Genomic DNA, 27,857 nt, shown 5'->3' with positions numbered 1-27,857 from the left:
TTAGGCATTAATTGCTTTCTCTCTATTCTAATGAAAATATGAGATTGAATTGTTTATTTTCGTTTTTTAGTTCTTCTCATTTTGATCATTTTTCTATTTGTTCTTATTTGATTTATGTATAAATTCCGCTTCAACTAAATAATATACATATGTATATAAAAAAAAACTCGCCCGGCTCCTTGATCCGTTCGATATCCGAAAGAATGTAGTTTATTTTAAGAGTGCACTTTCATTTTGTTTTAAAGAATTTACAAAAAGACAAAATTTTAAATATTTTCAGACAAATTCCTTAGCGGATAAACCTCTATGTTCGACTGACTCATCAATCATATCAATTAAGGCCACAAAAGAAGGAGTACGTAAAATTCTAATTGTCTCTTCCAAAGGAAATCTAATACAACTAAGAGATGCTAATTCAGGCCTACTGTTGCGTACATTCGATGTACCGGAATCAATAAATATCTACAGTTTACTTTTGAATGAGGACGTCATCTATTGTGGCACACAAAAGAAAGAAATACGAAAATACGATTTTGTGGTAAGTGACAAAAGAATGTGTTAGATTTCAAAGCGAAAATTAATTTTTAAGATTTATGTATCTTTAAAAACAGAGCGGACAATATTTGGGTGTAATGACCTGTGGCAATGGGGCAGTAAGCATGCAAATGTACAACAATAGATACATATTTGTGGGTTGCTATGATGGTTATATTTATATATTGGATAAAACAACAGATAAACAAGTCGGACGCTTAGCTGGTTCTGGCAAAATGATATTAACTTTAGAAATTATCGAAGATAAGGTATATAATAATAATTAATGGTTAATCACAGACATGCCAACAATAAAATTTATTTATTTATTTATTTCAGATTATTACTTCAGCGAAGGATAATACAATGAAAGTAATAGATATACCAAGTTATTGTTTGAAAAACAATGCTAAAAGAAATTAAGAAGCAAAATGCTAAATGCCTTTTGCATTACAACATAGTTAAGAAATAAACGAAAAATTAAATTCATTAAAAATAATGCTAATAATTCAATGAACAAGTTAATGAATGGGTCATTATAAAAATTTAATATTTAATTAATTTTATTTTAATATTTTATTAATATTTAATGCTCTATTGCTTCAATATACATACATACATATATATAATACATATATACAAATATGAATTTATAAAAAGATAAATTTAGTTATATTTTCTTTTTTTATTTTTAATTGGAATAACATTTAGTATACCATTATCCATACCGTACATACAAAATGTTGCATCATTAAAAGTAATAATAATAATAATAATAATAATAATGATAATAATAATAATGAAATAAATCATTAATTAAAAAAATACATTAATTATAATCAATATGGTTAATAAATGTGGTAACAAAAATAAAACTATAATTTAGTTCGTATTTTATTCGTCTGGTGTTTTACTATATTCAATGTGTAGCACGTGCAGTTAATAACTGCATGTGATGCAATTTCTGATTCAACGTTTTATTGTGATCCTTAAGGTAAGAAATAAGATCCGCCTGCAAATGAACAATTGTTTGAAAGTTTTGACTTAAAATTTTATTTTAAAAAAAATTTACCTGTTTTTCTAAAAGTTCGGCTACATTGCCGCCTGGTTGCATAAGACCCAACGAACCAGCAACAATATTTGTGCCTGCCAAAGCATCTGGGCAACTCGAGTTTTTATTAAATTTATAAACTTTAACTGCAAATGAATGGAATTTGTTTAGTGGTTTTATTTTCTATATATGTACTCAGATAAATCTTACCAATATAAGTGCTGTGTGTCGTTACCAGTACTAGTGTTTCGGATATTTGAAACATTGCTATACACGTTATAGGTGTAAACCAACTGTCCCATAGTTGTGTTCCATAATAATGGTGTAATAGTGCCTGCACCATCAACAACACCGTATTCCAGGCCGATACAATGTTTAAAGAAACACCATTATGCATGATTATACTGCGATGGAAATCGTGATATCCGTTCATTCTTAGTTCATTGTGTCTTCTTCGTATCAAATGATCAAACAACTACACAATGAAATTTGTAAAAAAAAAAATAAAAATTTTACTAAAAAACATTTTTCTTTGAAAAACTAAAAATACAAGTAATAAAGTAAAAAATGTTTAGGCGAACAAAATTTTTGTTGAAAAACATTTTTGGGTAAAAAATCGAGGTAACGTGGTGTTTTTTTTCGTATATCTCAGACATCTGTGCGCCAATTTAAGTCGATCTAGCGAACAGGGACTATACTAGGGATCGATTGTTCCAACAGTTAACTTTTTGCTGAAAAATTTCGAAATCGACTTTTGGTCAGAAAAAGTCGATAAATGTCGAAAAAGTAGATTTTAATTTTTATTGCTAACATTTTATAAAATGCATTTTTTCTCATCTATAAATCTTTCAACCATATGTTTTATATGAAGAGTCCAAAAAAACTAAAAAAGTCGAAAATTCCACTATTAAAAAATTTCAAAATCGTATGTTGGAAAAGTCGACGATGTTTCAACTATGGAACCCTAGACTATTCATAAAATAATTAAATGTTTACTAAAAAATATTTTCACTTCAAAATTTTATTTTGAAAAACTATAAATACAAATAATAAAGTAAAAAATGTTGAGTAGAACAACATTTTTGTTGTAAAACATATTTGGAAAAGCTCAATGCAGTCGTATATATCAGACAACTGTGGGCCGATTTTATACAGCTAACGAACTGGGACTATACTAGGGATCGGTTTTTCAAACAATCAAATTTTTTCTGAAAAATTATTTTTTTTTATTTTTAACTTTAGTTTTAAAAATTTTATAAAATGCATAATTTTTCATCTAAAAATCCAGCAACCGTATGTTTTTTTACATTAAAATTGGATGAATGTTAGAAAGACGAAGAAACTATTAAAACATTAAACAAATTTTGAATGAATGTTGGAAATGATTTCAATAGATAGGCGGACATAGATATATCGAATGCGCTATCCCAGAATTTCATTAATATTGCAAGTAGTGAAAATCGGCCCACAAATAAATAGCAACCACGACATCCAAAATTTTTACTTACATATATTACTATGTCATGTAAGTAGTCAATATGGATATGAAATGAAAAGCATTTCATAGTGAGCACTTAAAGCTCACGCGTGACTTATATCATACTGCTTTGTCATTTTTGTTCAGTATCGTTTGGCAAGACATCATGAAAAGACTAACACCACAACAGCGTCTTCAAATTGTTCAGCTGTATCAGCGTTCAGTGAGAAATGTTTTTCGTGCGATTCGAGGAACATACGGCGTGCATAATCGATCTACTGATACCACATTTCTGGCTCAATGGATACGTTAATAAACAAAATTGCAATATTTGGGATGATGAGCAACCCGAAGAGTACCAAGATATACCATTACTTCCATTAAAAACAACGGTATGGTGTGGTTTAAGGGCTGGTGGAAAAATTTATCCACATTTCAACAAAAATGAGGAAAATCAGAATGTTACCGTCAATGTTAACTGTTATCGGAATATGTGCTTCCTGAAATTCAAGCGCATGGACGGTGCTACGACCTTCCAAATGGACCACCTCTGAAATTCAAACCAATCTAAATCGTACTACCAAGTTTTATGGACATAAAGCAAAGTCGATGCTTGATATCTCGAAGAGCATAAGAAATATCGAGAAACGACGGGGTTCGGAATCAGAAAGAGCATATCTAAAATATGAAAATATGTATAACTAAATTGTTTGTGGCAAAACATTAATAAACTGACGATATGTCGAAAACCAAATTTATTTGAAGCTAGAGTTTATTTTTTTTTGTCTGGAGGTAAATAATAGAGTTCATCGGTCGATTTTAAAGGTTAAAAAAATTAAAAATTTTACAGTTTATATTTTTATTTTTTTTTTCTGTTAATGCTCTGCTCTATGCTCCTTATAGGAACAACAGGAACCAATATATACATATAATATTCATAATTTCTGTATTCGAAGGAACTTTCAACTCTGAGGTGTATCGTACACGGGCTCACTCACTTTTTCTGTATATCAAAATTTTCTGAAGTACCTTCATAAAAATTCAATATGGAATTTTTGGTACACAGTGTTAATAAGCAGTACCATATTATATATAATATTAAAGGTATTTTGAAGCGTTATTCAATGATACCTATAATGATTAGATTATTTTCCAAATACCTATATGGGAAACTTACAATGTATTATATATATTTACTTTAAATTCCTATAACTCTTAAACCATGAGAGAGCGGACAAAAATATTTACGTTTTTATGCTTATTACTATGAGGGCTACCAACACCAAACAAATTATTAAAATGAAAGCTGATCTTGATTTGTGTCCAATATAAAACGAGTAGAAATTGAAGTAATGAGTGACCAAAAGTTAAATGCTAGTTTTAAATTATACTTACAAATGTTATGAGCCAAAATGCCACTCGTAAACAGGTCATTATGAAATATGCTTCACCTCGTTTTTCTTCTGGCCATAATGCAGCCAACAATATACCCACAAATGAAATTATTACAGATATAAACAAGTGGACACTAATAGAAAAACAACGAGAAAAATGTAAATGATGTATTTACTTTAAAAGCAATCAGCACTCACCTGTAAGCGGCTGCCGTATTTAATTTTTTGAAATTGCCATTTCCTCCCGAAGACAATATGGGTTCGACGTCGCTGCCCATACTATTGGAGACAGTAGAGGATTCGCCCAACACATCATCCATGTATTGTGCACTCTATAAAATGTTTAAAAGTCATAGATTGCACTCAACAAATTGCATTATAGTAAACTTACGGTATTCATATTGGATCTGTTGGGATTCAAGCTGACCATTCTGTTTCTAACACCCTGTCGGTATTCCTGCAGCCGGTTTCCTTGTCGGGTTTCGGTGTAGTTTCAATTTAGTTCAATTGTATAATTCGGAATCTAATGACTCAGTTATTGTGTTTTCATTTTTGTTTGCATATATACGCATTAATTGTTATATTATTTTTTCTTTTTGCAGTGAAAACAAAAGAAATGCAACAAAATAATCTAAGCCAGGTATGGAAAACTTAAATTTGTAAATGCTTGTGAAATGTATAAAAGGGTAATTTTTAAGACTGAGAGTACATCAGCGAGACCAATTTTTTTTTGTATTTTCATTACAAACATTAGCAATAGAAATGTGTAAATTAGTGTCTTAAATTTTTGTATAATTTATTTCAACTACATACATATTAATTTGGCAATATTTTTTCAAGTAAATAATTAAAAAAAGTACGATGTGGAAAAGTACAATAGTACCGAATTTTGCATCCCTGATCGAAACAAAAAATCTTAGATGAGTAGGGTTCTATAGCTGATACAAAAAGTCGAAGTTTCGACTTTTTTCGTTTTTTAAAAAGTCGACTTTTCGAACTTAAGACTTTTTAATTAAATCGTCTTTGTTCGACTTTTTACCATTTCTTGTAAAAAATACTCTCCCTAGTGATTCTACCTATTACAATTATTGTATCATACCCTGTCAAGACGGTGGGTATTCTATTACAAATTCTAGCATAGTGCAACCACTATATGGCAGCATTAATTGTTGAAGTAAATATGTACCAAAATTGGTACAATTGTACTTTTTGTTGGTACAATTTGATCATAAAAAGTACAATGGTACACCAATGACTCATTTGGTACAATTTGAAAATTTATTTCACAGTTAATATAATTTTACGAATTTTAACTATGATGCTTCATTATCAACTGAATATATGTTGCTAGAACCAAAAGAATGAATGGATGTAATGGAATGGAATCGATCCAAATTTATTCATTACAACCAAGGCGAATTTATAGGTGACCTCAGAAAAACAGCTGATTTTTTTTTTATTCAGTTGCTTAAGGTAGGATCACACGATTGCCGCAATGCACCAATTATTGGTCTATTTTATACGTCAATCGTGTGATTTCACAACTTATTGGCTCATATGTCAAACCACAACAATATTGTGCTTATTTGGCCCAATCAAATGCAACCCTGGTACGGCAATCATGTGAATGCTTGATAGGCAACATGCACCAATAAAAAAGTTAAAAATTCACCAATATTTATTGTGTTCTAGTGCGGCAATCAAAGAAGACAATTAGCGCCAATATTAATTTTTGTAAATGAAATATTGTTTTTGTCAGCCACTCTCTGACCCACATACATCTTTTAACATTTCTTTATTAATTTTTTTATATGATAATTAAGGCCGACGCAATTTTCTTTTTTTATTTAACAAATATTTTTTTTCAAAAATAGATTGTTTTTACATTTATGTAAACAAAACAAAATTTAAAATCTAGCACAACAGCTGTTTCTCTGAGTTGCCGTAAACTAGAACAATCGTGTGACTGAAATGCGACAATTATTGCCACTAAATCGCTTTGCACCAATTTACGACAATCAAATTTATATAAAATGAAGCAATAATGTGACTGCAGAGAATTTGATTGGGACAATTTCTTTATTGGGCCCCAATTCACCACAATAAAAATTGTATTAAATTGGTTCATTGCTGCAATCGTGTGATCCTACCTTTAGACAATTGAACCAAGGCGTATTTAACAAGGTGACAGCAGTGGCGAATTGAAATAAATACAGGCGAATTCACTTATTTTTTATATATAGAGTTTGACATACGGGCGTACGGGCGAATATTTTTTATATATGTAGTTTGACATTTGTGCGTGCTATTTCTATAATCAGCTGTGCTGCCGATGGCACCTTATTAAATGCACCTTGAATTGAACTGTCCATTCACTTGTGGTTGTTGAGGCGAAAAATACAACAAACCCAACTTTGACAGTTCACTTATCTTTTAACAAAAACAAAGTACGTTTTGTTTTTGCACATCTTGTATTTGTTGTAGTTCTGTCGTCACCTTCTATATATTCGCCTTGATTACAACCAAGGCGTATTTAACAAGGTGACAGCCAAGGCGTATTTAACAAGGTGACAGCAGTGGCGAATTGAAATAAATACAGGCGAATTCACTTATTTTTTATATATAGAGTTTGACATACGGACGCACGGGCGAATATTTTTTATATATGTAGTTTGACATTTGTGCGTGCTATTTCTATAATCAGCTGTGCTGCCGATGGCACCTTATTAAATGCACCTTGGTGACAGCAGTGGCGAATTGAAATAAATACAGGCGAATTCACTTATTTTTTATATATAGAGTTTGACATACGGGCGTACGGACGAATATTTTTTATATATGTAGTTTGACATTTGTGCGTGCTATTTCTATAATCAGCTGTGCTGCCGATGGCACCTTATTAAATGCACCTTGATTTGTTCATTGTAATTTTAAAAAAATCCCGAAATTTCACTGGAATCAAGGCGAATTCATACAAGGTGGTGTCAGTTCTACAAAAAAAAACGATTGGTCTTAACAAATGTCAAAATACCAAAATGAAAAATTAAACAAATAAGTATTTAAACTGAATATAGTGTAGATAATTGAATAGTGAGGGCTTTAATTATTTATGTAAACAATAAATTTTTTGTTAATAAGCTTAGTATATGTAGATATTTAAATTTAAAAACAAGGTTTGACAGTTGTTAGAACCAAAAAGCGAAAAAAAAATTATCAGCTGTTTGACTGACTCCACCTTGTATAAATTCTGGAATATAAAAAAAAATTCTGGGAAAAAAATTGTCCGTTGAGGACCCTAGTTGTGGTACAATTACAGTCGAAAAAGTACAATTTCTGATGTTGATTGGTATAATTTTTAAATTCCATTTGCCATCCCTGATATGTAGATTAGCCAAAACAATAAAAAAAAATTTCCAAGTATTTTGTGTAAATTTATATTTATTTTGTAAGTTTTACATTATGGGCAATAACTCTAACGACTGTTTAGAGTGTCGTTTAATAAGCGGGTTTGGTTTAATAGGAGTTAGCGCTTACATATATTATCAAGCAAGACAGCGGAAAAAGTGGGAAAACCATACCATGAAAATCCTATCAGCTGGTTAGTATTTGAATAGATTACTTTTACTCAGTTTTGAATCCTCAATTGTACGTAATATCTTTGCAGGTGTTTGTATGCTGGGAGGAGCACGTTTATTAAATCTTTCATTTCTAAAGTCCACAAAGGAATAAAATTAATTTTGAAGATAAATACAATACATATTTATTAAAAAAAAAAACTTAATCTTAACATTATAAAAAATATTTACTCCTAATCGTCATTGCTTTGTTCACCTTCACTGCCATCTTCTTCATCCCAGTGTTTGATTTTCTTATTGGTCATAAAATCATCACGCAAAACATTCCACTCCGATTTCTTTTTCTTACCATCATCTCTTTCGTCTTCGCTGCTGTCACTTTCTTCTTTTAACTCATCCTTAACTACATTATCCACTTGTTCAGATTTCGATCTTTTTCCGCTCATTAAAACATCCAAAAATTTTCGCTTATTTATATTATTTAAAACCGCTTCCTTACGACTATCCAATGGACCAGCTTCCTCTAACTGATGTTGCAAGTCCTTTTGTTGTATGCGCACAGCATTAAATAGCTGCACTACACCACGAGTAGCAATTTTACGCAATGCTCTTTCACGCTCTATATCCTTCCAAGAGGGTTTAACTCTTAGTTCAAGTTTTTGATTTTTGGCTTGCTTTAAAGTCGTTTCCAATTCCTCATCAGTGGGTTTTTCTTCTTTAATTTCGCCCTCAACTTCAAACCCATAATCAGTTTCAACTTTGTCTTTATCAACTGATTTAATTTTTTTAGCGCGGGACAGTACCAATGTCTTCTTGGTTTTTGGCTTGGTGGTACTTAGAACTTTGGCAATAGAATCAGCCCAACCAACATTACCTCCGCCTTGTTGTTCATCTGAACTCTCGTCTGCAGATGAGTTTTGTTCTGAGCCTGACGATTCCTGTTTTTTTAAAACTTTAAATATTTTTAATTAAATATTTATATTTAATAAAATAAACTTATTACCTTTTGTTTTAGTCCGTTTTTCCAAAGAAGATAAAGCCATTTCACTATTTTTTATGTTTTAAAGAGAGCGAATCGATTTGTGTTTTTATTTTTCTAACATAAATTCACGTGTGTTTTGTTTATGTTGCCACCACTCTTAAAAACAAATTGAAATTGTAATAGATTTATAATCAGAACTTGGCAACCCTATGATATTAAAAACAAATGTGCAGTGCTGCCATATCGGTATTTGAAGTGCATTTCTGTGAACTTTTTGGCAATACTATAAACATGCATTCTGTATTGACATCACTGTAGCCGGGTTTTCGTGAATTTTATTTCATTAGTTCATCATATTTCCGATAAAAAATAAAAAACAATGCTGAAGATGAAATTAGAAGCTTTGGAGCACCCAACTCCTGATAAACTGGACTATAATGGTAAATTGTGCGATGAGTATGTTAGTCACATAATAATTTTAGTTTATTTATTGCAGATCGTAAAGTTTTTGCCAGTACAATTTTGTGGTTGGAAGACCAAAAAATTCGTACCTATAAAATTGAAGATCGGGAAAATCTCCGCAGAGTAGACAACATGCAGGCCTGGGAGGAAGCATATACACAGTATAAAAATGATTTAGGAATGCCACATTTTGAAACGCCACTCGAAGACATTTCGTGGATTCTCAGCTATGCAATACGTTTAGAGTTCTTGGATGCTCCCGATGCATATAAGGACTTGAGTTCTGTGCAAATGGCCCAAAATGTCAATAAATCTATTACCCCGTGTATTAAAAATGAAAGCTTCTTTGACAACATGGATTGTAAGTTCGTGCATATTTGAAAAAAGTGCATGATTTTAATTGTGAATTATTTATATTTTTCGTACTAGTTAACCATAAAGATTTTGTGGGTGGCATTAGAGCTTTAGCAGCCAAGTTAAAAGTACCCCACCATCCTAATCATTTAATGCAACTGGAAGCTATAGCTCGTATTGTTAAAGAGCGTCTATCACCTGCTGCTAAGAACCGTGAACCTATTATTGGTACACCATTTCCATTTGAAAAAGGAAATGACATTGTTTATAAAGATGACCCCGCATTAGACTATCCAGTGCGTATTTTGCGTTTATTACAAATACAAAGTCTTCGCGAATTACAAACTCATATTAATGAAACTATAGTGTCCGTACAAAATTTAACTGCAAATCCTAAAACTGATACCAAACTTGGTAAAGTAGGACGTTAAATAAGATATCGAATCTTGAAATAAATTTATAATCTATATATTTATTTAAATATTAAAATAACAAATAGAATAAAACTGAAATCATATTGCAGTACATATATGCATAAAAGTTAAAATTATTAATTGAATTGTAAATCAGACACGAATTTTTCTGTTATTCAATACCAAATATAACAATATTTAATTGAATTTATTCGTTTATACATAAAATTGGTAAAGTGGAATTATAACATTTTGCTATGGAATTCCTCATATATTTTATAATAATAAATTATCTAAACGCTATAGGTTCAATTCAAAATAGCTTTAAAATGCCTTTCAACTGATGTTACAATATTTTTAACATTCTACAATACAAAAGCTTTTATTTTGACTCTATCGGGTATGTGATGGAAATCGATTTCGAAAGGGCTTGTGATGAATTTATTATTTTCGGTTGTTCTGTTAAATTATATACTATTTGTCACCTGAGCTTTGATTTTGATTGAAAAGTATATCGTGTGACTTTTTGGACCCCTAATACTAATCTAAGACACTCACTTACCTCGCAGCACTTTACCACTTAATTAAATTTTTACGCATTCATTTTGTTTTTGAATATAGTCTCTCCATTTGCCGTTGTTTGAAAAGTTACTATTGAAATTGATAAAAATTCATCACACCTTTCCAAATAGTTCGTTTTTCATGACATACCTGCGAAGACGGTTTTGGTATACCCCAGAGTAGATGTTAATGCTATAAGAAATTGATTTGATCCATTTTAACACTATATATGTATTTGATAAATTTTATTTGATTAAAAGTGTGTGGCCCTGTGATGGTGCATAAATCTGCAATGGATTGGCCGAATATATTGTTATGGGTAAATTCCATACCATGGTCTCAACCGGTAATTCGTTAGGTGCTTGAAGTTCACCGACTTCCGGATTTGTTTTTCCAAAATCCATCATCGTACTGGTAACAAATTCAAAATGCAACCGCCATCTCACATCTACAGATTCGGTACGAAAAGAGGGAGTAATGTGCAGAGGAATGGGCACAACCACCTGTGTTTGTAATATGGCATAGCAAACCTCATGATTAACAGCATGTGTTGTTACTTTGCCTACAGGTTCAGCACTGTTTATATCCTTATCTTTGGAAGCTGATGATGATGTCGACGATTTATGCATAAAATCTACAGCAATACCACTTGCAACACTGGCCATGTCGAGAGAATTGACTGATGAAGAATCGTTGAAATCATTAGAGACATTTTTATTGCCAGCAGAATTAATCAAAATCTCTTGTGATTGCAGTTTTACTGAGAATTGTATGCAACGGACCTTGCAATTGGCAAAATCTAAACTACCAACTATATCCTCACCTAACTTGTATGATGGCTTAAAAAGACAGAATCGTCCTACAAATCCACGCTTATTTGATATACGATAGAATTTGGGAGCACGTCTAGCAGTTACATTCTAAAGAAAGAGGAAGGTTTTACTTGACATTTTACTTTAGTATTAATTAATAAAATTAAATTACTTTTAAATGATGCCATGATATTTCCAACTCAGTTATATGTTTCTTTTCCAAAAATGGATTTGTCGGTGCCAACTCATCATTTGTTTCCTCTGTTATAGGCATTTCATCTGGACGAGCAATCAATGGAATGGGTAAAACTCTAATAGGTACTGTCAGAGTCTGAACTTTTGATTTAACCCTTTGTGTTGCTATAGTTAATTTATAAAAATACTTAATGTCATGACCTCTATATGTAGGTGGGCCATCGCGCGGAACAAGTTCATTGAAAAAATCTTAAAAAAACAATATATATTATAAACAATGCACTGTTTGCAACTAACAAACTTACAAATTTTCGATTCATTTGGTTGCAATTTTAAATCACAAAATAGGATTTTGGGCTTTGTGGCTATTATTACTTCTCCTGGAACCTGTGTTACTGCATCCAAAGCCGTTTTACCTATCATTTCGGCCAACTCTAAGTTTTTATCGGAACCACCTACATTGGCATTGGTCTTGCGATAACAATGAAGTTGTACAGATGCCCAAGCCAGACATTCAATACTGTTGTTGCTATTAGCATCTCCTGGCAATCCAGTATTAAACACTTTATTAATAAATTCAATTAAACATTCCACTCGTTCTCCAGTAGCGTAAATAGCAGCATCAGCTCTTACCAGTTTCGCTTTTATTTCGATCATCTTATTTAATTAACATTTATTTACAAGTACGAACATTTCTTAACCATTGCAGCCAATATTATTATACTACTAATTTTTGATCCCCTGTTGGTACAGAGTTGTACTTTGTTTTTGACAATTTCAACGACTGGAACGACAACGACAATTTCAAGGAAATAGGGTTCTATATATCGATTGTTCGAACAATCGACTTTTTGCTGAAAAGGTCGAAATCGACTTTTCGATTCTTCGATTCCAACATTCTTCTATAAAAACTAAAAGTTTTTTTACATATCGTATATATATGTACTCGAATTGCAGAAAATTTTGAGAATGTGTTTGATAATAAACATGCCAAATTAGTAATGTAAATTTGTTTACTATTTTATAAATTGAAACATAACTATTATAGCTTGATACATTTAATTTTTATTGTAAACATTACAAAAGGCGCATCAATAAATGTATAAACCATGTATTTTTTACAAGAAATGGTAAAAAGTTGAAAAATGTCGGAAAGTCGAAAATAGTCAAAAAAAAAAATCGCAAGTTCAAAAAATCGACTTTTTAAAAAACGAATAAAGTCGAAAATTCGAAAAGTCGACTTCACCTTCGTGAGAAGGGTATATACTTTTTATATATATATATGTATATAAGTTTGTCATTCCGTTTGTAATTTCCGCAATATAATTTTCCGACCCTATAAAGTATATAGTATATTCAGGATCCTTTGCAACGACTTATATAAGACCATAGTAGGTTGGAGCTACATGGGTCAAAATCGAAAAAAAAAAATTTTAATCCGAATTTTTTTTCACCAAATCTTTTTTTCGCTAAATATTAAAAAAAAATTGAAAAAAACCAAAAAATTAGATTTTAATTATGACATTGTTTATTGCTACTTAGTCCCCTAAAAGCGAATTTATTTATATACAAGGTGGTGTCCAAGGCGTATTTAACAAGGTGACAGCAGTGGCGAATTGAAATAAATACAGGCGAATTCACTTATTTTTTATATATAGAGTTTGACATACGGGCGTACGGGCGAATATTTTTTATATATGTAGTTTGACATTCGTGCGTGCTATTTCTATAATCAGCTGTGCTGCCGATGGAACCTTATTAAATGCACCTTGGTGGTGTCCAAGGCGTATTAACAAGGTGAGTGCATAAAATCAGCTGTTTCTTAATTCGCTGTGGTTTTATGTACAATATATGTCAAACTTTGTTAATGTTTACATTTGTTATTGTAAATAACATAATAATATTTTAATTCGCCTTGATTTTGACATTTACCGTACATTTTAACAAAAACAAATTGCCTGTTGTTTTTGCATTGTTGTATTTGTTGCCGGGACGCACTCACCTTGTCAATGAAAAAAATTACAAATTTTAAATGGTACACCAAACTATTTATTAAGCTCAAATATCAATAAATTCAATTTTATACAGAAATTCATAAAAAGTTAACATACAAAAGTTACTTTCTCATTGTAATTAAGAAAAATATCTTTGATTTGAAAAATATGTGTTATAATAAAAAATTAGATATTTTAATTATATGTATAGCAAAACGCGCTAATTTAGCTCCTTTTTCAAAAAAAGCGCTAAGTGAAACAATGCGACTTTTGTGTAGTTAAAAAGCGCTAAATTGACAACGCTGGCGGCATCCGTCAGTTGAAACGACTCGAAACGACGAGTTAGTGAAAATTTTTGTCGGTGTTTAATTTGTGTATTTTTTTACTTATTAGAAATTTTCTGTAATTTTTTTGTTAAAAAAGTAATTTATTGAAAGCAGGAATTAATTGTAAGTAACATTTATAAAATATTATTATTAAATAAATAAAGTAAATCGAAGACCTCTTGAAGTGTAAAAAAGTGCAACATTTTTTATTCAATATTTTACAAGCAGTTTTTTCTAGTTGCAACGAACAATGGCGGTGAAGGCTGCGCTGATAATTTTTGTCGCAACTCTAAGCCGCTCAGAAATTGTACAATGAACAAGAAAAAAATTGCATGTAAAAAACCAATGTATTAAGATTTATTAATTACATCGAAAAGAAATTATTTTGTAAAAGATGTAAAAAATTTTATTTTATAAATCAAAAGAGAAATAACTAACGACGTTTTGTAGCTTCCTTCATGTTTCTGCTTGGAAATAAGGTATGAAGACAGTCAACTACTACTTTGCGTACGTCGTCGCCCTTTTCCCGATGTACTATGTACATTTTGTATATAAATTTGTGTTTAACTCTTTAAATGTTAAAATAAATTCTAAACAATAAGCAATTAAATAAACGTATATACATACATATGGATGTGTATAAATGACAAGTTGCAAACAATATTTCTTATAAAAAAGAACTATTCAAGGATGTTGATTTTTAAATGCAAATCTTTAAACTGCGACTGTATTCTTTTTTCAGTAATTTATTATAGTTACTAAATATTCATTGGCCGAAAATTAAAAACACAAATTATTTATTTTTGTCGAAAAGCATTGTATGTATTATGTATTTTCATACACTAGTAGTTTGTTCGAGTATATTGTGGGACTTATCAACGTGGCAGACTTGCAAAAATTATTTTCTTGTATAATAAGTGCTACATAGTACACCATAAAAATATGATAAGTTTGTTGATGTCAGTCATTTCTTTCTTATAAGAAAAAAAAAGGAACAAAGGTGGTACACAAATACAAATGTATAGGTATATCTTTTTAGTTTTAATCATAATTTTGTTAGGAAATTCATTATTTTCTTAATTTTTTTAACAATAATTTTCTAAAGTTTTAAATATGTAATGTAAAAGTATGTATGAACATATTGTACATATAAATATATACCTACATACATATGTATGTAGATATAAATATTTTTTGTGTTAATGACAGTCTTAGTCATCAATTATTAAGTAAAACAAAAAAATGAGATGTCAATTGCAAATCTGACAAAAATTATAAAGACAAAAGTAAGCAAACGTTTTTAGTGTTTTTTTTTGCAATTTTTAAACTGGCTCAATGAATTGTATAAAAAAAGTAATCACATTTTTTCTTTCTTATTAAAAGTAAAAAAAAAAACTTGAAAAAATATTTTTGCTATGTACCTACCTACATATTTTAAAAATTTCAACTTGCCAAAAAACCTGTATACAAAAACAAAGTAACAACAGATGATGAAATTATCTAAAAACTAGTTTTGAATACTTTCTTTGGATTGAAATACCTAAATGCCAAAAATAGATTTCTTAAAATCCAGTGTTACTCTTTTTTATCATCACTTATACTAACAGTACATACCTACTTGTTATTTTTAATTTGTCAAATATTTAATATGTATATTTATTAGTCATGCAGCAGCAGTTAATCTATTGTATATATATAATAGTATATAAGAAGTAGTTAATTTTATTATAATCATTAATGCCGGCCGGCGTTTATGTCTCTCTTTATACATGAAATCTTATACATATGTACATATCTATATAATTTAGTTTGTTGATAGCAATAAGTTTATCATAAACAAATCGTTAAAGTATTATTCAGCAGTTGGATCATTGACAACAAATACTTGTAACCCTGTTTGATCGACTCTATATGAGTTTTTAAAACAACTAGAGAGAGAGAGTAAAAAACTAAATAGAATCTTAACACGTCATCACAATTGTGTAGCATTATAATACGTAAACACACGAAAGTGTAAGTGTATAAAAGACTAATTATTAAATATAAATTTATGTACACATATCCAAAATAATAAATACTTGAGTTTCTTGTGATTAATTAAAAATATAGATTTTCATTGAAAATATTTTTTTTAATTACATAGTTAGTTTATATTATGTTTAACACAAACACTTACGCCCTAACAACATAAACTAAATTCTTTATGAAATGAAAAAACTTCCAAAAATTAGTGGAAAAAATAATATAGGTAATGCATTAAATTTTAACAAAATTCCAAAGTTAGTCTTTATTTTGAAATGTTTGCTAACTTATTCTTTGTTTCAACTCTCGCCAAAGGTTTTCAAATGGATTTAGATCCGGTGACTGATTTGGGCAGTAGGGTGGTTCGATTTAGCAATCGATATTGTGCTATCGATTTTTCGATAGCTTTTGGCATGAGGAAAAAAATTCCACTACGACATATCAAAAAAAAAATCATTTTCGAAATGCCCAAATTTCTGAAAAAAGTAAAAAAAATTTACTTTTTCCAACTTTTATTTTTAAGTTTTTTTAGGTAATAAAAATATTTATAAGGTAAGATTTAAAAAAAATTAAATGAGTTTTTTGAATTTTTCTGAAATTGGGCGCCTCGAAAATGATTTTTTTATATGTCGTAGTGGAATTTTTTTCCTCATCCTATAATTATTTTTTTTACAGAGTTGTCAGACAAAAAGCTTTTCTCATCCATTTACCACCTACCACTTTCCTTCTCAAATCTATCCCATTTCCAAAGATAGTAACATAAACATTAACTGTATAAGTGTTACTTCTCTTAAAAAAAAAATTACAATTTTGAAGAAGTGCGTTGGCGACTTATAAATCCTTTATGGGCACATTTTATATCAATTATTTAGCTTTTTAGTGGACTTAGCACTTTTTTTCCTTATTTTTATCGTTTTAACTCCATTATTTGATGTCTCTGTTATCACTGCAGTTGATATCAAACTAATAAATAAAACACGTTATATATATATTAAGGTATTAATAATAAATTCTATTCGACAGAGATAATAATTTTGCAATTTAAAAAAAAATAATGAACCTAGCACGTTTGCTGGTCTTAGCAATTTTGTATACCAAGGTATGTAACAACGAAAAATAAAACCGAAATACATAATTGTAAATTTTGTTTACAAAAACATTGTATTTTTACTTATTCTTGCGTTTTGTATTAAAATCCCAATTTTCACAAAAAGTGGACTAAGCACTGAGCTAAGGATATATCCTTCATTTCAGTAAGTAATAAAAGAGAGACATTTGTTAGTTAAAATGAGCAATATTCGAGATATTTTCGGCTGTACCGAATCTTTTATACCGTTCAAGGTTATCAAATTTATTTGGTCTATTTGAGAGATTTAAAAAATATAGTTTATCAGGAATGATATGGAAATCGATTTGAATCGATTCGGTAATGTGTAATTATTGATTTATTTAGAGCATTTAGTCAGAGAAATGTTTTGTAGCACACCCTGTTCAAAAATATTAAAATTTGTGTTATGATGACCTTCCACGAAACGGGCGATATTGTATATGTACATAATTTCTTAATTCGATAAGAATATGTAAATTTTAACAATTTGTTGATAAGAAGTGCACTTAAATCGAATTTATTAATTTCGCTGAAATGCAATTAATTATTTTGTTTTAATTAGTATTTAAGGAATGTCAAAAACAAAATGTGTGAATATGTATTTCAAAAAAGAAACTAATTAATTATAATTATTGTTACCATTTTCAGATATCCTTATTTGTTGAATTCTTATTAAAAAAAAATTATGCAATAATGGATTTACACATTCTGATAGTAATTGCATGTGTATTTTTGGCTTCGCTCGGCTCACTTCTTTTTATCAACAAGTTCTTACGTCGTAAAACTTTTGAAGAAATTGTGGCTGAAAAGAAAGCTCTCACTGAAAAAATTTATGGCAAAGATAAGGCTTCATTTAAGAAACCTAAAAAACAAGCACTGAAAAAGGAACTGAAGCGTGAGAAGAAGCAACGACAACGGGAACAAGTAACAACAACTGAACAGGAAGATTCAGATGTACATTCTGAACAAGCATCGGTTGATGATGAGCCCCAAGGATTGTCAAAAACTCATGTTGAGTTCGAACCTGATCCAGAAATTTTGACCTACAATAACCAAACGATTTCGAGACGGTCCAGCAATGCGGAAAAAGAAAATATCAATAAACAAAATAAGGGCAAAAAGGATAAAAAAATTGGTGCCAAGTCTGGTATTTTAAGTCATAAGAATGACCAAAATATTGTAAAAGAGACAACTTCAGCTGAGGTCACAACTGTACCATCTAATCATTTTGATGTGAAAGTTCCCAAGGATGCCGTTGAATTGAAAAAAGTTGAGAAAAAGGAAGAAAAATTACAGCAGCAGCAGCAAAACAAGAAAGATAAAAACGTCAAAAAGTCCGATAATCGTCAAGTTGAAAACAATGTACAAGCTACATCTGAAGTGGTCGCTGCTCCTGTTGTCATTAAGGAAATGAAACAGTTGGACGAAAAGGTGCGCCAAAGCTCACCAAAGAGCACACAGCAAAAGAGCAAGCAGCAAAATAAAAAATTAAAAGATTTAAAAGATGCTGTAGTTGGTCTTGAAAAACTGTCGGAGTCGGATACTGTAGGTGTTTCTCTGCTGATGAATTTGTTCCGTCGAGCTGAATTAAATCGTTCTGAAATTCAAATTCTGATTGATTATTTGTTGAACCGCCAACAAGATATGCCCTCCACACATTCCGAGTGGTCCGACGATATTTGCCAAAAACTTAAGCGCCAATTGGAGGAAAAGGAAAAAGCCTTGGTCGAAGAACAAGAAGCCTCCATAGGCATTCAAGCCAAGCTACGTGAGTTACGCAGTGAAATTAATACGGAGAGGGCAACAATGAGTAGCACCATCAAGTCGTATGTAGAAAAAATCCAGACTAAAGATCAAGACATCGCCCTTTTGGAGCAGAAAATCAAAACTATTAATGACAATTTGTCTCTAGAACGTCAACAATTCCAAGCTAAACTCATGCATGAAAAACAGTCGGGATCCCAGGAACTATTGGGTAAAATACAAATGATGCAAAACGATAATGCTATCAAAGAGAAATGTATTGCTGATCTCACTTGCATGGTGAACGCTTCCCGACAAGCTGTTGAAGAATCGCAACAAAAGAACGAAATCATACAAAATCAAGCTCAACAGCTACGAACATTGGAACAACAGCGTGATGAACTGGAACAAGTATCTAACAATCGAATTTTCGAGTTGGAAAAGGCCAAGCAGTTGGAAAGCGAACTTAATGATGCTCAGGTTGAAATACGTAATTTGCAAAATGCTCTTGAATCGGTTAGATCAGATTTCAATCAGAAAAGTCTAGATTTAGAGAGCTTGAAAAACGAGTTGACTTTAGTACGAAACAAGGGTCTAATGGAAAAACAACAAGAAATCTCAGCTTTGCAAGCTAATAACGCTGAATTGACACAACAACTTTTAAACATTGCAAACCAAACACAGGAGCAAACTAAGGAGCACTCTGGCTTACAGACTACTATTGAAACTCTTAAGAAACAAATAGCCGAAAAGGAGAAACAATTGCTCGAATCACAAACTATAAATTCTCAAATTCAACAACAGCTTTCTTCTGTTGAGACAGCTTCTAAGCAACAGGCTGCTGAACATGCTGAACTTCAAAAGATGGTTGAAACGCTGAAAAACGATGTGTCATCGAAAACTCAACAATTACAAAGCACTGAAAAACAAGCCGAAAACCAGCAAGAACTTCACAAATTGATCGAGTCTCTAAAAGCTGATGTACAGAAAAAAGAACAACAATTGCAGGAGACTGTACAACAAATGCAGCAACAAGAAGACTTACAAAAACTCATAGCCACTCTAAAAGCAGACGTCTCCAACAAGAATCAACAACTCCAAGACGTTGAAAAAGAAACAGAAAAGTTAAACAATCGCGAAAAAGAATTATCACAACAATTGCAAGAACAGAAAGAAAAAAATAATGTAAGTATATCTGACTCTACATACTACAACGAATAAACATACATACATACACATATACTACACGCATTAAATTCAATAATAACTACGATTCTATCAAACTAAACTGAACAGCTGTTCGTGAGTTCACATTATTCGAAAATAAGTATTAAACCAAACTCTTCCAGTTTTCATTGCTAAACATTTTGTTTAATTTTTCCCCAACTTCAACTATAAACTAATATGTACTATTTAATACTACTTACTTATTTATTACACCTAACTTTATATGTTTGCTTTGAAACTAATATCTTGTTGTATGTTTTAATTTAGGATTTGCGCACTAAAAACTGGAAGTTGGTTGAGGCTTTGCAAAATGCAGAAGCTAAAGTTAGCAAACAAAGCCCTAATGCAATTTTAGTTGTAAGTGCATGATAATAAATTTACATATATATGTGGATACATATATTAAACTAAACAACACAACAATTTCGACTATTTATCTCGAACACAAAGAGCGAAATAACTAAACAAAAGAACTAAAAATACGAAGAAAATACAACATAAATAGTATGTGGTATATTGATGACAATTTGAACAAAAAGAAAAAAACAACATTAGTTCTAAAAATGTTTAATTATTTCGCTTGTACACTTTATTATATACTTTATAAAATTATATTTGATTAGATTAATTCGAGTTGATTTAGTACAAAAACATTATTTAAATGTATTTATTCTTTTAGCAACAGGAAAAGTTATTGGCTGCATCTGTTAAGCCTGCATTAGGTGGTGGTGTGGCAGAATCAGGCAAAGATCAAAAACACATGCGGGATTTGTTGCAACGTTTGTGTCCAGAGGCAGTTAAAGCTTGTGCTGGCACAGCTCTATCAGTATCATTTAACCAGTGGATAGAACAGGTTTTAACCACACACGTTAAACAACAACAGCAAATCAGTAGTAGTCACAAATCTACACAGTCCAACAGCTTACAAAGCCCTTCCGCTCCACAAAACTCTCACAATAATGCCAACTCGGCTAATGGCAGTCGGAGTAACAGTTCCAGCGTCAGTACTAGCCCAGGTGGAGAAAACGCTGTGTCTAGTAACAGTGAGAAAAATGAATTACTCAAAGAAAATTCTATCCTGCGTATTCGTATCGACGAGCTGACCAAACTCGCTAGAAAAACTGTAAGTTTTCTCATTGCCATATTTTTACTACAAATTGTTTACTATCATCAATATATTATTTTATTTTTCAGGAAAACACACTGTCCGACCTGATGAAACAAGCTGAAGAACAAGATGAGCACTGGCGTAATATTATGCACTCAAAAGATGAACAAATTAGAGCGTTACAACACTCAAATGGTCAGGGCGTAAGTATAATAATACATCATGTCATATTTTTATTTTTGCAAAATTAAATATTTTTCTTTTATGTATTTCTAGGATATTTAATGTCTGTCCCAATCTTATAATGCAGAATACATCGTATAAGATTTAAGCGCTAAAGTAGTATGCAATAAAGATACATTAATAATGCAATTATGATTATATTATAAAATTAAACATAACCATAAAATTAAAAAAATAAAATCTTTGGTTTTCTTTCGTTAAAATAAATGGTGGAATAAAGAAAAGCTATACATATATAATATGTATAGCTTGTGTGGTTCCAGTAGTACAATTGTGGTCCAAATTTTAAATTCCATGGAAAATTTTTTTTTTTAAAAATTTTAAGTAAAATTGTGATTTTTTAGACGTTTCTCCACATACTTAATGATTACTGTAATAATAAATCGAAGCAGCAAATTTTTTTGTTTTACAAAATATCGAAAACGGCAGAAATTTTTCAGATTAATTGCTTTAAAAACCATATGCAATAGGAATAAAAGATATCGATCATAAAAATCGATTGATTCTTTTAGAATTTATTTAGTTGGTCAAAATCGTGAAAAATACTTTTTTAATTTAAAAAAAATTAGTTTACCTAAAAACATTTATAATTGTTCTTTAGTGTAGGGTGAAGGTTATATAAGATTCGGCACAGACGTTACTTGTTTTATTTATTCAGTATAGTAATAAAATATAAATTCTTTCTTGGTAATCAATACCATCCATACCTTTTGCTGTGAGTCGAGTTTTGTATTACTTGAACTTTTTGATTTTTATTCAAATCATAAACCCACTTACATTTAATTGCTTCATATCCACATGGAGTTCTGCTAATTACCATGTAGGAACAAGGAATAATGTTCTAGTTGAATTTGGACTAAGAAGAAGCGATATGGATTAATGTGTGTACTGCAATATCGATGATGAATGATAACATTTTATATGTGACTATGGGGATGACATACTGGCATTTTCCAACGATATTACATACTATGATGAATAAACGTGAGGCTGAGCTTTCTAAATAAACACTTTTTAATAAAGCACATTCAGTTTTGGGAATGCAAATTAAAAAATCAAACGGTAAGATAATAGTGGATAAAGCAAAATACATTGAAGACGTGCTGAGAAGATTTACAATGTATGACTGCAATCCGGTATGTTCACCAGTGGATGTAAATCAAAAACAATCTCTGGATATGTTTCCGGCTCCAGAAAGGGAAGAAATGAAAAATGTTCCTTATATGGAAGCTGTTGGCTGTTTACTATACGCAGTTCAGAACACAAGACCAGATAGGTATATGATATATCGTGAATACGCTCAGTCGTTTTTATAACAATCCAGGGATCGGCAGTAATACGAGTAATGAGATATCTAAAAGACACTATTAATAAATTTCTTGTCTACGTCGGTAAATTTGAAGGACTCATTGGTTATTGTGATGCCGACAGGGCAGGGAACATAGATGACAGGCGCTCTATAACTGGTTACATATTTACTATGCAATGTGCAGTAGGTTGTCCCGAGATTTTTTTTTGATTTCGCTAACGCAAGACCTCCTAAAATTTGCGTAATTGATCGTAGATTACCAAAATGATTTTAAAAATAAAATGAAACTATATCTTTAGGGCTCTACCGATCTTCAAAGTTTTGAAAAGTAGTTATTTTCATGATTATATTTCGCTATCCTTAAATTCGACACATATTATAAATATGCCACGACTATATATAAAAACGACACTACAAATTTGCTAGATACAGTGGAGTTCGTTTATAACGTACACCGGTTATAACGACTTTTTTATAAAAAAAAAATTCCGTAAAAAATTTTCCTGACCCAAAACATTCACTTTCAAATTATATACCAATTATTACGGTTAATCATTTATTATAAGTTTTATTTTATTGTACATTAATTGGAAGTATAAAATATATCAATAAAAAAAATTGTATCTCGTTTTTTTTAAGCATACGGTTCAGGTTTGTAAAAACGTTTTCAAAAGTAGAGCCCTCAAGATGGCATGAACTCTCACATCCAGTCTAAAACTTTTGGACATATTTTCATCACAAAATTTACAAATCAATTTACGTTGGTATAACTTTTAAGGCACAATTTTTAATACTACTTGATTAATGAGGATCTAAATAAACAACCTGATAATACCATTATATTATCTAAAAAAATTATTGTAATTAGCATAGTTTTTATTTTATATTTATTTTTCAATGAGATCACAAAAAAGTTTTCTCTATAGACATTGTTCGTTATAAACAAGATCGACTATATTATAAAACTGTTTAATAAAACGAAAATTAAATGAAACTGACAACCAAGTTTAGATATTCTTATTACTATGTATCACTTTATATAAAAATACTCATATTCAAAATCTATTAACATTTTATATGTAGTAGTATTATATATGTAAATGTGATTTATTTTTATTTCTATAACGTAAATGTACTAAAAGTTATTATATAGTATAATCTTATGAAAACAATTCGATTATTTTGTTGGCAATGATAGATTTTGTATCGGTATTATCATATTAAAGGGATATTTTAATAACTCGGCACATGATGGACGATGTTTTGGATTGTGTTGCAAACAATTTTTAGCCATCTGTAAATTAGAATAGAAAAATAAATTTTATTATTATACCTAGACATAAACCAAAATATAAATTTAATTGATAATGACATGAACCAGCATGGCAGGATAATACGGCGGTAAAGGGCCATATTCAATTGTTTGTGTTGGACTACAAATAGCAGATATTTTGGTGCAAAGATTTTTTATATGTCCAAATGGGGTCTTTTGATATAGTAGCAAATACAAAATGCAACCAAGTGACCAGACATCAGACTTCGTAGAGATCTATAAAACAAAATAAAATTAATAAATACCTTTAAATTGTTTGTTAAACAAATACTAATTTCAAGTATATACCTTTATTTTCGGTTGATTACTCCGCATGGGACTGCTGCCAGTGGACGTGTCCGTTAAAGCTTCTGGACTTATATAATTGAATGTACCGGCTTGAGAAAATTTTATTATGCTCGTTGAATCAATGGCTATATTGCTTGCAATACCAAAATCGATTAATTTCAATCGCCCATTGACCATTAAAAAATTTGCCGGTTTTAGATCAGAATGAATTACACCATTTTGATGAATATAATTAACTGCTTGTAGCATTTGATATAAAAAATTTGTAAGAACATATAAAGGCAAATTTGTTGTATAACTTTGAAGAATTTTATGTAAGTCGGAATCTCCTTTTTCCATGACCAGGAAAAGTTTCGATTCTTTTTGCAATAATTGGCTGCAACAAAAAGAAGTACAATAAATCGGAATCTATGAATTTTGTTCTAAAATATATAAAAATACATACTACTCGTAAAGCGAAACAACGCATACATTGCCTTGAAGTTTAGCCAACAATTTCGTCTCGTTCAAATATCCTTCCACAACTGCAGGATCGCCTTGTAGATCGACCACCTTTTTACACAATTTTAACAATATTTAAAAACACTTTCTATCACAAATGAATAATACATATATACATATTGATCCCATAGCGCAAAACCCTAATATTACTCATGAATACTAATTTTTTATATAAACTCTCTAAATATAAATAGCAAACTGAATTTAATGACTGTAAAAAAAAGGTCCCCTTAGAAAATGACTTGAACATTTATATTGTCTAATCTTTCTACCAACTTATGTGAGGATCATAATAAGGGAAAAAGAGCTCAGCATTATTCTGTGTTGTAGACAAAAACTAGTATGTTTTTGAATTAGTATTACAATTGTACCATTTAAATGTATGATATATTTATTAATCAGCCCAATTGTGAATAAAAAATTCAGAGGGAGTTTGTTCCTCGGGATTTTTTCCCCATTGAATTTGAATAGGAATAATGAGAAAAGCGAAAAAACTCCAGGGGAATTTTTATTCATAATTGGGCTGAATATATTCTCACGAGAATATTGTCTTTCCATTAAATTGTATGTACTTTCAGAAAGAAATCTTAAGTAATTACACTGTATATTAATCTAACAAAAATTATGATTATGGACAAGTTTGCATAGAACTAAGTGGAAGATTTTTAACAATCTAAACTCCATGTCTTTGCTATGAATCATGTACTTTCGGAAACACATATTTAATCAATTAAACCAACATAAAAAAAGATGTATTTTAAAATAAATTAAAGAAATTTGCTTACCTTTAAGGCGCATTCTTTACCATTATCATTCCTTTTGGCCAGATATACAGAACTAGAACCACCACATCCCAACTTTTGGATTATAATATAACTTGCTTTGTTAATAGTAACCACTGTTGTTTTGTCCTTCGTTGTAATTGCTGAATTCTTAGATGTATCGTCGCTTGTTTTCTCTTTGTGTTCTTTACTGGCTTCAATGAAGGCACCTTCTAATGATTTTTTCGAGCGAGCCGTGTCTTTAGATAGCTTTTCATTTGCACACTGGGGAGTTTTTTCTGCTGTAGATGGTGTCCCACATTCATTAATTGTATCGCATAGAGAAAGTGATATACTATCGTTTTGCATTATTGGAGCCCGTGTAATAGCCATTGGCGTTTGAAACAAAACCTTTTGAGTACGAAACTCATTTACAATGGCTGATTTCGTTTTTTGTGACTGAGTAGAACATAAATCTCGAGGTCTTCGTTGAACAGAAAACGATCGTATCTGCGGAGTTGCAAATTGAGCATCTACAGTGGTGTTGTTCTTGGTATGCGATGCCAAAATATTTGTGTCCACATATACGTCCTTTTGATTATTATTATCTGTTGATTCTTGCAATTGTTTAATATGCGGCAACTTCTCTTTTGGAGGACTCTTTAAGCCCATGTCATTAAAACGAGCCAATAATGAAATATCATTAGATGTATTAGAAATGCCTTTGATGGCAGATGATTCTTTAGAACTAGCATCTTCTCTATCACTTTTTCCAGGGCTTACCAGAAATGAATCATTAAGTATAGCACAATTAAGGTTGTCTTTTTTAGCTAGTTCCTCCTCCTCCGAATCTGATTCTAAAGTAGGTAGTTCAGCTCTTCTTTTGGGTCTAAAAATAAAATATATTTGTTTACTTAAATCGACTCTACACCAGTTAAGTGTAAAATAAATTAAACATACAACATCCGTAAACTGTTGAACGAATTTGTTGACCCATGATTGCCTTTCTCAGCATTTTCTTTATTGGATTCATACGACCTAAAATATAAGCTATCATTAATATCAATCAAATTGTTTCCCATATACATATTTAAAGCGCTTTACTTTTCCTGCAAATCTTCATTGTTAACTTTCGTTTTACAAGGAGTATTAAACTCATCTTCGGAATCTAGTTCTAATTTGGGTAAGTCTTTAACGCGACGGGGAAAGTGAAAAGACATTTATTTCTCTTTTAATTCAATATTTGATAGTAAAAAAAAATTATTTAAAAAATATTTTGTAAATGTTTAAAAACAAAATCAAAATTTCTCTTGTCAAAATCATCTAACTTTATTCCGTGAAGTTGGATGCAGTTTGTTTCTATATTTTTCAGAGTTGTATTTAAAAAAACTTACAGCTGAAACACTTCGAGAAATTTTGATTTTATTTTCAGATATTTGTAAAATAATTTATCATATATCGGATTAAAAGAGAAATAAATATTCCTACTATTTTAATAATAAGATTATATTAATAGTTTTTGGGCACCATTTAGGAACATAACCAAATTTTTAACAGAATATATTGGAGCAATTCTTATTTGTCGCCCGCTCTAATTTCCCGATTCAAGGGGTTGTTTAATTTCGGATTCTTTTAGAATATTTTCATTGCAGATGACTTGTCTTTTTTGAGTAGTCTAAAATGCAATCCGTTTCTTGAATCTAGTCCCATATGATAACGTTATTTGCATTAGAAATTTAAATTACAAAAATTAAAAATATGGTGAAAAGTGGTATTTTATATTTTTAGTTTTACAGATTTCAATAAACTTGATTGTGTTAAGAGCTCAGTGTCGGTCGTCCCATTAACTCTTGAGGCTTTTTTGAGTGCAGATAAACTTCCCCATACAAATGTTTCTAAACTTCTTTCTATTTATTAGGTAGAAGGTAAACACAAAAATATTTTATCTCTGGAAGAAGATAACCTGCAAGCAACTAAAACTAATCATGGTAAGTATACTACAATTTCTTTTAGCGTCAACATAAAAAACCCACCCCTAAACAAATGACATCAATGCACAACAACATCATAATCAGGCCAGGCGT

The 27,857-nt window shown here is 30.6% G+C and overlaps 7 protein-coding genes across 8 annotated transcripts in view; 3 read left to right on the top strand and 4 right to left on the bottom strand.

The window, feature by feature from the left end:
* The window catches only part of LOC135949295 (serine-rich adhesin for platelets), an 88,161-nt gene extending 86,746 nt beyond the window's left edge, over positions 1-1,415 (top strand). The window contains exons 5-7 of the mRNA XM_065498811.1: positions 281-538; positions 612-803; positions 874-1,415. Of these exons, the coding sequence (XP_065354883.1) occupies positions 281-538; positions 612-803; positions 874-957 (534 nt within the window). The 3' untranslated portion in view covers positions 958-1,415. The remainder of the gene's footprint in view (positions 1-280; positions 539-611; positions 804-873) is intronic.
* LOC135949297 (transmembrane protein 192) lies at positions 1,080-5,088 on the bottom strand. Its single transcript, XM_065498812.1, has 6 exons — positions 4,848-5,088; positions 4,655-4,788; positions 4,458-4,590; positions 1,796-2,060; positions 1,607-1,731; positions 1,080-1,546 (listed from the first exon to the last, which is right to left on the bottom strand). The coding sequence occupies exons 1-6, from the start codon at positions 4,884-4,886 to the stop codon at positions 1,454-1,456; spliced, it is 789 nt and encodes a 262-aa protein (XP_065354884.1). The 5' UTR covers positions 4,887-5,088; the 3' UTR covers positions 1,080-1,453.
* Positions 5,089-8,226: 3,138 nt separating this feature from the next.
* On the bottom strand, positions 8,227-9,164 carry LOC135949293 (RRP15-like protein). The gene is made up of 2 exons (XM_065498809.1): positions 9,035-9,164; positions 8,227-8,983 (listed from the first exon to the last, which is right to left on the bottom strand). Exons 1-2 carry the CDS (start codon positions 9,072-9,074, stop codon positions 8,265-8,267), a joined length of 759 nt encoding a protein of 252 aa, XP_065354881.1. The 5' UTR covers positions 9,075-9,164; the 3' UTR covers positions 8,227-8,264.
* Positions 9,165-9,319: 155 nt separating this feature from the next.
* Positions 9,320-10,376, top strand: LOC135949292 (RNA transcription, translation and transport factor protein). Its single transcript, XM_065498808.1, has 3 exons — positions 9,320-9,453; positions 9,510-9,836; positions 9,905-10,376. Exons 1-3 carry the CDS (start codon positions 9,393-9,395, stop codon positions 10,258-10,260), a joined length of 744 nt encoding a protein of 247 aa, XP_065354880.1. The 5' UTR covers positions 9,320-9,392; the 3' UTR covers positions 10,261-10,376.
* Positions 10,377-11,033: 657 nt separating this feature from the next.
* Positions 11,034-12,482, bottom strand: LOC135949291 (RAB6A-GEF complex partner protein 2). Its single transcript, XM_065498807.1, has 3 exons — positions 12,116-12,482; positions 11,788-12,059; positions 11,034-11,723 (listed from the first exon to the last, which is right to left on the bottom strand). The coding sequence occupies exons 1-3, from the start codon at positions 12,465-12,467 to the stop codon at positions 11,049-11,051; spliced, it is 1,299 nt and encodes a 432-aa protein (XP_065354879.1). The 5' UTR covers positions 12,468-12,482; the 3' UTR covers positions 11,034-11,048.
* A 1,633-nt stretch (positions 12,483-14,115) lies between these two features.
* alt (aluminum tubes) lies at positions 14,116-21,761 on the top strand. Of its 2 annotated transcripts, XM_065498805.1 has the most exons (6): positions 14,116-14,253; positions 17,909-20,188; positions 20,498-20,587; positions 20,910-21,353; positions 21,425-21,541; positions 21,615-21,761. In XM_065498805.1, exons 2-6 carry the CDS (start codon positions 17,954-17,956, stop codon positions 21,621-21,623), a joined length of 2,895 nt encoding a protein of 964 aa, XP_065354877.1. In that variant the 5' UTR covers positions 14,116-14,253; positions 17,909-17,953; the 3' UTR covers positions 21,624-21,761. The 2 variants fall into 2 exon arrangements, with proteins under 2 accessions (XP_065354877.1, XP_065354878.1); XM_065498806.1 differs by lacking the exons at positions 14,116-14,253; positions 20,498-20,587 and having other exon boundaries at positions 17,918-20,188.
* Positions 21,762-23,745: 1,984 nt separating this feature from the next.
* Positions 23,746-26,817, bottom strand: Mps1 (Monopolar spindle 1). Its single transcript, XM_065515529.1, has 6 exons — positions 26,734-26,817; positions 25,798-26,662; positions 24,957-25,063; positions 24,512-24,887; positions 24,263-24,439; positions 23,746-24,184 (listed from the first exon to the last, which is right to left on the bottom strand). Exons 1-6 carry the CDS (start codon positions 26,736-26,738, stop codon positions 24,068-24,070), a joined length of 1,647 nt encoding a protein of 548 aa, XP_065371601.1. The 5' UTR covers positions 26,739-26,817; the 3' UTR covers positions 23,746-24,067.
* Between the last annotated feature and the right edge of the window lie 1,040 nt (positions 26,818-27,857).

This window comes from Calliphora vicina, chromosome 1 (genome assembly GCF_958450345.1).
Source record: "Calliphora vicina chromosome 1, idCalVici1.1, whole genome shotgun sequence".
Classification (NCBI taxonomy): Eukaryota; Metazoa; Arthropoda; class Insecta; order Diptera; family Calliphoridae; genus Calliphora; species Calliphora vicina.
Note: the sequence above shows the minus strand (reverse complement) of the source record. Positions and strands in the feature narration are given on the sequence as shown.

Coding starts and splice junctions, on each gene's coding strand:
- LOC135949291 (XM_065498807.1), bottom strand. CDS start 12,467: ATGATCGAAATAAAAGCGAAACTGGTAAGAGCTGATGCTGCTATTTAC. Junction 12,060..12,115: donor ACCAAATGAATCGAAAATTT/GTAAGTTTGTTA, acceptor TGTTTTTTTAAG/ATTTTTTCAATGAACTTGTT. Junction 11,724..11,787: donor TATCATGGCATCATTTAAAA/GTAATTTAATTT, acceptor CTCTTTCTTTAG/AATGTAACTGCTAGACGTGC.
- LOC135949293 (XM_065498809.1), bottom strand. CDS start 9,074: ATGGCTTTATCTTCTTTGGAAAAACGGACTAAAACAAAAG. Junction 8,984..9,034: donor AAAACGGACTAAAACAAAAG/GTAATAAGTTTA, acceptor AAATATTTAAAG/TTTTAAAAAAACAGGAATCG.
- LOC135949292 (XM_065498808.1), top strand. CDS start 9,393: ATGCTGAAGATGAAATTAGAAGCTTTGGAGCACCCAACTCCTGATAAA. Junction 9,454..9,509: donor TGATAAACTGGACTATAATG/GTAAATTGTGCG, acceptor TATTTATTGCAG/ATCGTAAAGTTTTTGCCAGT. Junction 9,837..9,904: donor CTTCTTTGACAACATGGATT/GTAAGTTCGTGC, acceptor TTTTCGTACTAG/TTAACCATAAAGATTTTGTG.
- alt (XM_065498805.1), top strand. CDS start 17,954: ATGGATTTACACATTCTGATAGTAATTGCATGTGTATTTTTGGCTTCG. Junction 20,588..20,909: donor GCCCTAATGCAATTTTAGTT/GTAAGTGCATGA, acceptor TTATTCTTTTAG/CAACAGGAAAAGTTATTGGC. Junction 21,354..21,424: donor CCAAACTCGCTAGAAAAACT/GTAAGTTTTCTC, acceptor TTTATTTTTCAG/GAAAACACACTGTCCGACCT.
- LOC135949297 (XM_065498812.1), bottom strand. CDS start 4,886: ATGGTCAGCTTGAATCCCAACAGATCCAATATGAATACC. Junction 4,591..4,654: donor AATACGGCAGCCGCTTACAG/GTGAGTGCTGAT, acceptor TTTTTCTATTAG/TGTCCACTTGTTTATATCTG. Junction 1,547..1,606: donor CCGAACTTTTAGAAAAACAG/GTAAATTTTTTT, acceptor GTTCATTTGCAG/GCGGATCTTATTTCTTACCT.
- Mps1 (XM_065515529.1), bottom strand. Junction 25,064..25,797: donor GTAAAGAATGCGCCTTAAAG/GTAAGCAAATTT, acceptor TTGTGTAAAAAG/GTGGTCGATCTACAAGGCGA. Junction 24,440..24,511: donor GTAATCAACCGAAAATAAAG/GTATATACTTGA, acceptor TTTGTTTTATAG/ATCTCTACGAAGTCTGATGT.